Source organism: Bactrocera oleae, chromosome 4, assembly GCF_042242935.1.
Source record: "Bactrocera oleae isolate idBacOlea1 chromosome 4, idBacOlea1, whole genome shotgun sequence".
NCBI lineage: Eukaryota > Metazoa > Arthropoda > Insecta > Diptera > Tephritidae > Bactrocera > Bactrocera oleae.
This window is the reverse complement of record NC_091538.1, coordinates 10,525,882-10,538,781: the sequence shown is the minus strand read 5'-3', so window position 1 is coordinate 10,538,781 and position 12,900 is coordinate 10,525,882. Positions and strand designations below refer to the sequence as shown.

The 12,900-nt window shown below is 32.0% G+C and overlaps 1 protein-coding gene across 5 annotated transcripts in view; it reads right to left on the bottom strand.

The window, feature by feature from the left end:
- The window catches only part of igl (igloo), a 163,185-nt gene that overhangs the window by 92,446 nt on the left and 57,839 nt on the right, over nucleotides 1-12,900 (bottom strand). The window contains exon 2 of one of the 5 annotated variants that reach the window (XM_036375117.2): nucleotides 800-1,085. The exons of the other annotated variants lie outside the window; for them this stretch is intronic. Within the exon in view, the coding sequence (XP_036231010.1) occupies nucleotides 800-854 (55 nt within the window). The 5' untranslated portion in view covers nucleotides 855-1,085. The remainder of the gene's footprint in view (nucleotides 1-799; nucleotides 1,086-12,900) is intronic. 5 annotated transcript variants of the gene reach the window in all.

Below are 12,900 nucleotides of genomic sequence, written 5' to 3'. Positions count from 1 at the left end.
GCTGACCTAGTAGTATTCCTGTTAGGATCGACGTTTTAAATTAACCTAACTTAACCTGGCCAAGTCAGGAGCTGGTCTAGACGAATGCGAGGTAGAGTTAATAACATGCCCGCTAAGAACAATCAAGGAAGAGCTTTGTTCACAATTTGAACAAATAGCTTAGAACAGCTGGAAATATATTGTATAACCAAATGCAAGTTTACACGACAAGTAAGTATGATAAGACAAGAATTAAGAACTTATTAAATAGTTCTAGGAAAAGTATATACAGACGTACAGCTACTATAGCCAGCACTGGTCATTTGGATAATTAATTTATTAGCATTTACACGAGTGTGCCTTGAATAAAAAGTGTTAGAAAAGTGTTAAGCGCCTAAAAGTATGCTTCACATGAGCAGCCGTTCTCTCAACTGACAACAATGTCTTTATTTTGAACGAACGAATATATTATTACCGTGAAAATAAACTCGACTTCAATTAAAATTGTGAAAATATTTTCGCTAAAGCACGATACCGAAAGAATATTAGATACCTTATTAAATATTACCTTATTAAATTTACCGTCTAAAAACCGAGAGCCGTGTGAAAATATATTTTCATAACAATTAAGCCATGACATATTTATTGGTAGTTTATTGATTTTAATTCACTTAAACTACTAAAAAATGCATTTCAACTAAAAGTAAGATTTATTAATAAAAATCGCATTGTACTCTATTTTAGCACGTAAATCTAGCAATTCAACTCACTAAATTCTTTGACAAGCTATTTTCAAGCACTTTAGACGACACACGCTTACCTACTAAACACTTGCGATTTATGCAGTGCAATGCGGCAATTTGTTCTTGTTTCATTACAGTTGAACAATCATGCTCATGCAACCAGTCAGCTACACACACACACCAACACACTCAAGTGTCGCATAAGGACTTTTGCGATTACGCTCAAGTGCAGCGGCAGCGTTGCTGTGAGTGGATTTGCCAAAATCAGCAAAAATTCAACTAACGGCAATGAGAATGAATGCTACAATGGCGACAAATACCGAAAGTTAAGTGGCAGAAGCAAAGAATGGATGAAGAAGAATGCTAAAAAGAAAAGGAAAATCAAAAGTGAAATACCAGAAAGTGATATACAAATACATATATATATATACATATATATATTTTCAAAGGCTTATATACATTTCTGAAAGTATCCGCACAGACCGAACTGTATGTGAAAGTGTAGACTGAGCACTTATCGGGCACTTTTGATGGTTGCAAGTGTCTTAATAGGTTTTGTTTCGGCGTCGAATGATTGGTCCGCCTTAACTGCTGAGCGACACAATCTCTCACTGGCATACATTTACCTAAAGAGCAACTAACATATCGCGCTATGGATATATAATATTAGGTTATACAATTATACTAGGGTGCATCAAAAAATATGCGAATTTAGAGAGAAGAACTTGCGAATAATTAACTGAGTGAAGCTACATTCCTATTTTTGAAATACACATACATATATTTGAAAACATTTTATAAAAAAATATTACATAAAAAATTCTAAAAAATATTTTATAAAAAAAAAAAACATTTATAAAAAACTTTATAAAAAAATAGTATAAAAGAAATTATAAGAACTTGCGTAATATTATTTAAGTGAAAGTACATACTTATTTTTAAAATACATACATATATATGTTTGCAAACATTTTATAAAAAATATTTTTAAAAAATTTTAAATATTATTCTATTAAAAAAGACTCACAAAAAATATTTTATAAAAAACAAAACATTTATAAAAAAAATTTATAACAAAAATTTATTTAAAAAAAATTAAACAACTTTTATTAGCAAACTCTAAGTAAAAAGTCGGTTTTTAAACAATAAATATCTATAAATTAAAAAAATTACAAAAAAAAAAGTATTAAAAGCACACTTCAAAACTTTTATAAAAATAACCAAAGTATAATATTTTGTTTTTAAGTAAAAGTTATTAATTATTAAAAAAAAAAATTTTTTTAATAAAAATCTCAATTAATTAAAAAAAATTATTACAAATACGAAGTCAAAAAAAATAAATAAAATAAAAAAATGTATTAATAACTTTTATAAAAAAAACCGAAGTAAAAAGTATTTTTTTAAGTAATATTTATTAATTAGTTAAACAATAAACAAAATTGAACAGCTATTACAAAAAAAATTTACTAAACAAAAAATTTATTATATATTATAAAAAAATTAGTAAACTAAATTTTGATAACTTTGATAAAAAAAAACTAAAACAAGTCTGTTTTTAAATAATAGTTATCAATTAATTAAAAAACTAAAATAATATTAAAGTATATTTTAAGAACTTTTATAAAAACAATCAAAGAAAATAAATCTGCTTTCAAGTAAAAGTTATCACTCAATAAAAAAATTTTTTTTTTTCAATTTATTAACAGCAAAAAAACTAAGTAAAAAGTCTGCTGCTAAGTAATAGTTATCAATAAATTAAAACAAAAATTACGAACAGCTTTTATAAAAAAAGATATAGTCTGTTTTTAAGTAATAGTTATCAATTTATTTAAAAAAAAAATACTTAATACAAAAAACATATCAAAAAATTATTAACAACTTCAGTTGATTAACAAAATGTTGTGTAAAAAAATCTGTTTTTAATTTTTGTTTTTTTGATTTATTTTTACAATTGTAAAAGTATATAAAAACGACACACTAACAAACAATTCTTTTCTAATTAAAATTAAAAAAAAATGTTTTTAAATAATAGCTTTCAATTAATTAAGAAAAAAATATATAAAAAGCTAAAAACAAAACATAGTCGCTTTTGTCTTTTTTTCATAAAATCTAAGATTTTTAAAATTTAAAATTTTTTTTTCGAAATCATTCGCCCAGTTCTATATGTATCATAATCATAATATACAAGTATATAATATATCAAGCTTTGAATTGATTGAGTAGTTCAAAGAGAACACGCGAGCTTATAATATGATGAAGAAAATTCAAAGAAAACTTGCATACTAAATGGGTTAGCCTTAGCTCGATGCTGAAATGGAAAATCTTTTATAGAACTGTGAAGGATGTTAAGACTGTCGAAATGTGTGGTACCAAGAGTTCTATAACTACAGCATTTTTTTAAAGGAGATATAGATAGATATATCTCTTTTTTCAAAAAAAAATCGAGGAAAATATAAAAAAAATGTATTGCAAAATAAATGGATGTGAAAGTGGTTAAACCAGATCGACTCGAAATAATGTAAAAATAGTGGTTTGAAAAACGGAAATCATAAACAAATAACACATAATTATTGTAACTCTGTGAAAAAAATAATTTCGAAAAATTTCTAGAGAGACAAACATATTTTACAATTCATACACTGGTTTCGATTAGATTCTTTGAAATTAGTTCCCCTTATTAAATTGAAAACAGTATCATTGAAAGTATTGCATGAAACTAAAGAAATGTGGTTGACCAAACCAAATATGACGACGACGCCCACGAATGTTGAGGCTAAGTGAACGCAACAGGCAAGCATTTTTATCGGTTCAAGACCTATCAACGCGCCAGCGTTTGTCAGTATTATTTCGGAAATATTTTTAACCGCTTGCTGATTTGGTATTTTTACAACGAAAATGTTTACAGGTGGCAGCAGCTACTGAAAAGTATTCTTATTTTCCAAGAACGCTTACTTTTCGACACACCCTAGTATTTATAGATTACGCCGCCAGGCATGCGGGCATGTTAATATGGTAGTAAGCATTCTCGGTTCAGCAAACGCGCTTAACAAAGCCGCGACAAAGACATGTTTTATCACATTTCTCCTGCTATGCAATTGCACCCACACATACATACATACATAGATACATTGAGTATATATGTATGTGCATGTGTGCAGCAGCACATGTCGGCTTTGTGGAATTTCAAGGATGCTGCGACAGCTCAAGTGGTTCGCATAAGGCTGGCACTGCCGTTAGGCGACGTTCGTTGGCTTCCAATGAAAATCAGGGCTGGCAGAGCTATGATTGGAAGCCAGCAGGAGAGTGCGCGCTACGATATGCGAACGCAAATTTTTACATAATAATCATTCAAAGCTTGTATATGTATGTATGTATGTGCATGTGTATGTGTTTGACAAAGCGCTTGTGCATGTGTGTGCTATTTGCACAATCTTTGTTGCAACAAACTTGGATTATTGAGTCTGCATGCATGTCAGTGAATTGTGCAGCTGCATGAGTACACACATATATGTATATATTTACATATGTGTGTTTGCCTGCGCGTTTGTCGTTCGCAATCCAAACAATCGCATTTTGCATGAAGACTTCAAATCGAATTGCTTAGACTGCTCTTGCCTACATTGTCATTTTAATGAGAGCACGAGCATGAGCTCGAGCTCGAAATAGTCAATATGTTTGTGCCTCTATAGTTGGAAGACAAGTGTCTCTAATTATCCGCGTAATACATTTACTGCACATGGTTAGCTTTACACCATCTGCCTATGTCGTATATTAGACATCCCATGGAAATTATTGCATTAGTAAGCGATGCTTGTTAGCTGGTTGTCGTACTGTCTCATTGACATATTTTCATTTGAGAGCCCGTTCAATGGCGTTTTTAAACAAATTATTCGAGTTGTTAGTAGAGCGAATCATCAAAAGCGACCAGATGAGGAATATAGTATAAAATATTAATAGATTATGTAAGGATTTTTTCCCGAAAAATGAAACTTCTTGACCACATACCCGATAATATGAGGGTGTTAAGGGTAGTTAGGATTTTCAAAAAGTAAATTTTTTTATGTTTTTGTAGAGTGCATCAGCTTAGAAATATTATCTGAAAATTTTATGCAAAACTGACAAATATTTTTCGAGTTATTCCATAATTAGCAAAGGGTTCTCAGGCATCCAGCTCCACTAGATTAGTTTCCCAGCAATTTATACCCCTGTACAGCTGTGGATCTTGTATGCAAATTAGGAAAGAAATGTTTCCGCAAGGCTTTAAAATATCTTAACTGCTCTTTGCTAGCTCAATAAGTACTTAGAGTCCTGTTAGCTCGATAAATTTGACCGAGCGATCCGCTAAGCAGTCTGAAAAATACGTTTTCTGAAGGTCTCTAGTCTAGACTTTCTGACTGGCTATCGGCATCTGCGCTCTTTATTTTCGCTGTGCGAGATCCAATAAATAACAATCGAATCACCGACCAACATTGCTCATTTTTCTATTTTTCTAAAATCCGCGGACACGCCCGCTTTCATACGTGGTCGAAATAACTACGAAGCCGATTTGGTATAAATCAGCTATAGTTTTTAATAAGTAATGCGCCAATATTAAGAAATTTATATAATATTTTAGGAAAGATCAGCTAACACAAGCTCAAGCGCCTTAACAATTTATACCCCTTTACGCTTTTTGACCTAGTACGAATACTCAGAGCAAAATTTTGCCCCGAGGCTCTACAAATTTCTGCTTCTCGCTCTCCATTTACAAGCTATGAGTAAGTATGTGAGTATATGAGTATAAGTTCCCAGCCAACCAGTTTCATTTTAACTCCATATATTTGACCTAGCGATCCACCTAATGCTTTAACCGGTCTAAAAAAGTACGTTTTCTAGAAGTCGTAGTCAACATAGACACTAATGACGACGGTAACTCACTCATTTAAATCAAGTTTCTGCTCGGCGAATGACTTTTTAAAACTTGGAAACAAAAACTGACGTACGGAATCCAAGCACTCTTTAGTTCTGCCGCAAATTTTCCCTTCCAGGCATATGAATTGAACTCCAAATCTGCGGATAGGCTTGCTTCCATAAAAACCTACGGGTCCGTTTCGGCTGAAATTTTGACGGTAATCATCTACAATAATTTGCTGATGTGATAATAAATTTCTCTTACGACAGTAGCGTCTGTGAGTGATGCGATTAAGTACAACATAAAAATAAGTTGATAACCCTCATATAAGTTACCGAGCTCTGCCTGAGTTATATGAAACCATGATGTAAATATTGCTTGTAAACTTTTGTTGCATAATCGTCCACACAACGCCGTAATTAGTCTATGGTTAATTCGAGAGTTCTACGCAGCAAAATTTTTAAGTATTTATATGAAGAAAATTGGTTGTTATTGTTTGTACCATAAAATAATCAACTTAGATGTTGGGTAATCTATGTTTATGGATACTTCTCTGCTCATGTCTTTGGGGTTTTGAGGTGCTACACAAAAAACCTAAACGCCGTTAGAATAGCAAAATCATAGCCAAGAGTTTATTGAAAGTGAGCTGAAATGCTCTACGTAAAAAATAACGACGATTGAATACTGTAAGAAGACAATAAACCGAAAAATAGTAGTAAACTCTTTACTCAATATGAACAATAAAATATTGTTACTTTAGATTGACCATCACAGTCAACAGATGCCAATCCAAAAGAGAATGTTTGGACTTTAATGAAGGCCAAAATTATTTAATAAAATAATTTAAAATTTATTGAAAGCAAAAATACATTTTACGCAACAGAAGATTCCATTCCGCTACTCCAACATAACTGTAGGCCGCTACCCATGGAATATGCGAAAAATTTAGTTGCGCGTTGCCAGCAAAGATGTCAGACTATAGTAGGCAACGTGGTATATTGGAGCAATGCATTTTCCATAATTAAAACATTTTTCCGTTACGTTATTTTTTGTACGCACTGTATATATTTGTATTGTACTACATGCCCAAATTAATTCACTCTTGCTTGTGCACAAATGCGATTGTAAGTATGTGTTTGCTCTGATTTCGTAATCATATTGCTTCCGAATTAAGTAGATTATCCAATACACAAAGCTGCGGCTTCAGTTGGCCTTCGAAAACAGCAAATGTAATGCAATGCATATATGTACACACATGCATGCTTACATTCATACTTATATATGTACATGTACTGAGTTTAACTAGAAGTCACATTTTAAATCGAATTAAGCTGGCAAGAGACAACATAAAAATAAGTTGATTTAATAAACAAATAAAAGGTGATAATTCTGCGTTAATATTTATTAATAAAAATTAATATATTCACATATATCATATACATGCCGGTACACTAATCTATATATTCACAGCTAAATATATACATTGAATGAAAATATGAACATATCTAGCGCACAAACAAATTAATTTATTGGCACTGTCAATTAAATTAAGGCAAAATGTATTTAAGTAAAGTTTTAGTGGCTTAAATTCATCGCTCATATTTTTATTTAATTTATATTTATATACAGGTAGGTTGCAAAGTTTCTGCTCTCACCAAGAAATAGCGCCAAATTTTCTCAAGTACATACATATATTACGAGAAAGAATTTTTTGTGAAGAAACCTACAGAAATTTAAAGGTTCGCTTGTGAATTTCAAAAAATCGAATTTTTTTTTTCATATAGACATATATATCGTGGGTACATTAGGGTAACTAAAAAACACAAATGCTTTTTTCAAATGCTGGTACTCGCGAAAATTGGTTGGTAGACACATCTAAGAAAGCTTCTCAAGTATGAGCTCTCAATTATAACGGGAAACTCCTTCGCCCAACGGTTTTCTATTTTTTTCATATTATCAGTTAGAAAAATTCATAACTCGCCTCCAAATTTTTGAAAACATTTTTCGTTTTATGATTGTTTCGGAAATTAAACATGCTTTAAAAAAGATCTAGCACGATTTTTTCGTAAACTTAACCATTTAAAAGTTATTAACGGTTGAAATTAGACTATTTTGAAGCAAATTTGTTTATTTCTTTTAAATTTTATAATTCAATAAAAAAATATAATTTTTAATTGTAAAGCTCTTGCTTACTCTTATAAGACATTTACTGCTCTACAAAAATCGCATATATTTTTTTCATTTTTTTTTTGTTGTTTTACCTGTGATAGCCATTGCTGACGATGCAGATCTCGTAAACGCTTAACTGAATCGAAAAAAAAAATATACAGACCTCGAAAATCCTGCTGGAGATCGGTGACGGAATCGAAAGAGTCAAAAATTTTTCAAAATAAATCAATGATTGCTTAAGCACACTAAATTCTTTAAATGTATTATATATTTCTTAAATTTATTTAATAAATAAAATAACTCCTCAAAACAAAAAAAAAAATCAAATCACAAAAAAATTTAATTTTTCTGGCTTGCAAGTGAGTATAACACCATATGCTGGCTAAAAATATATTTTGCTGTTGTTGTTGTTGTTGTAGCGGCAGAATTCTGCCGAGTTGGCAGTGCTTGCTCGGATAAAAATCCGGATCCCTTGAGGTTAAGTAGTAGAGGAATTTATTTTGTTGTTCACAGTTGGCAAAGCAGATCGAAGCCAGCACGTTACTGTGTTTTCCAAATATATAATGCAATAATCGTAAATATTTTATTGAATATAAATAGACGGCAAATTTACGCAAAGTTTTTTTCAAATTTCGTTAAAAATTTTAAAAATTAAGGAAAATTTATTTCCCTTAACCACTATCCAAAATTTGGTGAAAAATATTTTTATAAAGTCAACATATTTGCTCGTACCTTTAATACATACATACATTTATATATATATATAGAGATTAGTTGGCTTTGCAATACGATTTAAAAGACATCTTTTGTCATACCAACTAAGGTTCAGGCATCTGACATAACAGCAATGCCAGATAGTAGTATAGAATATAATTAAATTCTACATATACATCGCGACCTAGGGTCTATTGTGATCTCCCCTAAGTTACTTTGCTCACTTAGCCACAACACATTGATGAATTACAATATAATATACTGCTAGGAGAGTAAAGTAACTCTAAACACTTGGCGACTCTAAGAGCAGTTATAACAAAAGTGTGGTTATAATAGATATATGCTAAGTGCCGAATAAACAATCTAAAGTATTTAAAAATATTTAGTTTTTAGTTTCGCTAACGCTTTAGATAAGCTCTCAAAACAGCACCGCACCGCAGCGTTAGTAATACCACTACTTATTCAAACCACTGTTTGCGAAATATCAAACTATAAAGAAGTATATATCTTAACTATAAATTGTCTAATAGAAATCTGTCTAAATTTTAGCTATGACTAAGCTAAAACTAAGCTAAGTATCAATTGCATAGCTGTTGTTCAATTTCAAATATGCTTTGAAAAACATACAAACACACTGTGCAGATATCTTTAGATAGTAACGCAGGCATGCCAAATCCACAGAAGGTCATAGACTAAAGCAAAATCGTTAACAACAAAACTGATTAAGTTAATTGAATTAAACCAAGTCTCGTTGGCTTTTGCTTTTGCACATTGTGTCTACTAAGAATTGCCCTTAGATTCACGGCATTCTTTGCTATATATTTATCATTCCATTGTTTTTTATTTTTTTCAATTTAATAAATTTTTTTTGTATACAATCCAATTCAGCTCTTTGTGGTGTGCTCGCTTTAAGTGAATTGTAACCTTGGTGTCACCACTCATTAGCCAAGTATCTTAATGACACTCGTAAAATCAAAATCTTCGCCACAAAAAGTGTTAATTAAATTTACGCGCAGTGTGTGGTGTATGTGTGTGTAACTAAAATTTGTGCCTGTTCTATGCAATTCGAGCTCTGTGGCTCACAAGAGGCCCGCACAAGCGAACTCTCACAGCAAACAAACTATTTATGAACCGGCTTATGAGACTTATAAAGCGAGGAATTTTTTGTGAAAAGCTAGAAAAGTTCTTTGTTAAAGCGAAAGCATTTAAAATATTCAAGCAATAAGCAATCTCATCTACTCACATACATGTTCGCCCTTTCCTAAAGTCACGCAGCAACAAAAAAAAAGTGAATCTAAAACACTTTCGCCGCAAAGTGCAAGAAACAGCAAAGATTGCGCAACGCAAAACTTTTCACCATAAAACTGCAAAACTTTTGCATATCAGCGAATCGAACACGCACTCACAAGCACACATATGTAGACACGCTTATACAAAAAATGTGCACACGAACACATACGATGGTGCGCTTCACGCGAACAAATAACACGAAACAAACATAAATTGCCGTGGAAATAGCTACATCATTGCCACTTAATGGCATTTATTGGTTTGTTGGCTGCTCGTTCCACTATCGGCTGTCTGTTTGGCTGTTTAACTCTCTAACTTGATGGCTGCTACTCTAGCGGTTACTTTGCACAAATTTTATCACAATACTTATTTGCAATTCTAAAGCAATTCTGGGGAATATGTAGCAAAAATCGTGTTTGTTTTCTTATGCAGTTTGAGTTGGTGGAGAAAATAGCTTCTAGTCAAGTTTCTGCTTGAAAGTTCTTAGCGGAACTAGTACTTGATGAAAAATATATGGTATGTTTCTACGAAAATATTATTTATACATAATAATCGATTCCTCTTAATGAAATAGCAATTTTGTTGAATGCATTTGGGAGCAACTACATCATATACGGCTTTGTACTGAAATCTATCGGTAAAGCAGTAGCAAATTTTTAGAACCACAAACATTTGTGAACCAAAAAAACGAAGCGACTACGCACGCTTCGGAGATAAGCGAAACTGCTAAGTAATGTATTACAGACCATTCATGCGACTTTCGGGTATACCTAACTGTTTACACATAGTTCGGGTTTACATAATAAGCTTTTTTGATTGACTTTCTTCTAACTTCAGCTGTACGATAGCTCGTATGCTATAATGGTTCGATCTGAACAATATGTTGGGAGATTGTATGGTTAGCTTGGTCAATTATTGCTGTCAAATTTGCTGACGATATCATGTCATATAAAAAAGTTGTGCATAAAGAAACTTGATTTCGATCGGCAAATATACTCTATAGTGGTCCGCTTTAAGCGATATCTAAGAATATTGTAGCTTTGTCTTAGACAGTAATTTGTGCCATAGTTCGTGAAGTTAGGACGACAAATAAAAAAGTTTTCCTCACAAGAACTTAATTTGGATCATCCGGTTTGTCTGGCAGCTATATTTTATAATGGTCCGATCTGAACCATTTGTTGGAAGGTTGTACCATTGTTTTGGGCAAAAATTCAAGCTAAATTTCCTGATGCTATCTTGTTAAATAAAAAAGTTTTCCATACATGGACTTGGTTTTGATCGTTCAGTTTTTATGGCAGTCATACCCGCTAGTAGTCAGATATCGGCGATTTCGACAAATAAGCAGCTTCTTATGTAGAAACGTCCATAATTTCAGAGAGATATCTCAAAACTGAGTGAGTAGTAAATGCAAACTATGTGTCATAGTATAGAGAGAGTCGTACAGATGGCCAGATAGAGAGACGGGCAGATGGAACCGGACATTTGTAGAGCCTCCGACGTTTCCTCCATTGAATTCAAGTTGAGTACTGTTATCGTATAAAAAGAGCGAGAGAAACTCCTATAAGTTCCATAAGCTAACTAATAGCCTCAAATCACTATAAACTCAAACATATTCAACATATTAACCTTGAGTTGAGTGGCTTGGTGAAATATGCGCTACACATTCAAATTGCTATACGTACGTACATATGTATGTAAATGCATAACAAATGAATGACAATATATAAATAAATAAGTACAAAGACGAAAAATCGATAATTGATGTGCCATTTACTCTGATGGACTGAATAAGGCCAATATCTACAGTTATTATTTGATATTAACTGACCAATTGCCTTTGATCCTTGTTAGCTAAATAACTGGCTTTCAGAGTAGCGGTACTAACAAATGACTAGTAATTGAGACTTTATTAGTGTTTTGTAATTTTTCAGACCACATACATATATATACATATAAATGGATGTGTTCAAAATAAGTACACGACCATTTGTTCTCTTTAACGAGCTGTAGTAAATGTAACAAATATATCGAATAAGTCACCGACTATTTGCCGAAAGGTATGTGGTTGCCCGGAAATATACACAGTGCCTTTTTTTACAATATAAGCTTATTTATTAGGGTGGTGCTTAGAAAAGCAATTGAACGTTTAAATGTTGTAGATACTGAAGTTATTAATTTATATTTTATTATATATGAATATCGATATTTAAGAGCAGTAAGCATGTTGTAGCAGAAAAATAATATTTTTAATATTTTTTTTGTTTAAACTGAACTTTGACATGTTAAATATGTGTACCTCCAGCTGGAACCAAATTTTATATGTACCATACCATGTTCAACTAGAAGCTTCGTGATCTTAAGGAAAAGAACAACACCGTAATATAAACTAGTCTAAGCTGAGCTATATACGCCACAATTAATTGCAAGGTTAAAGTTTCGATTAAGCTTTTTTTAAACTGTCTCAGATGCAATAATTTTCTTTAAAAAATAAAAAAAATAATTAAAAAATCAACTTTTTTAACGTAATTACACTAAGTGTGCTCCTTAAAAACCTTAACCTGCATTTGTTTTAGAATCACCCTAATGCACATATAGATAAAGTATTGTCCGTTTATACCCTAGTTCGATACAACTAGTACGCTCGTTCATTAAAATGATTGGCAATTTTTCTTATGTTTTCTTCTCGTAACTCATACTTACTACATATATAAAAAACCGATATACGCTTACACACTTATGCACATAGCAGCATAGAAGCTTCGATTGCACATGAAAATGCTCATACACCAGCTGCAGCAGAATGTCGCTCATACGCCACGGGCGACAGCACACGAAACACATAGTAAGTCTTGTATATGTATGTATACGTGTGCACACGAAATTAATTTGACATATAACGGTATCCTGTACTGAAAGCTTATTCCAGCATTTATATATTTGTAGTCGCCCTTTTGGTACCTGCCGAATTGCGGTTAATAAATCTTGAATTACCAATTTGGCTCAAACAACGGCAGCCAAGAAATCAAATATTCCAACTAATGTTGCTTCAAGTTGTGTATACATATAAGCCTTGCAATGCATATATACATACAAACTTACCTATGGTATTTCTAA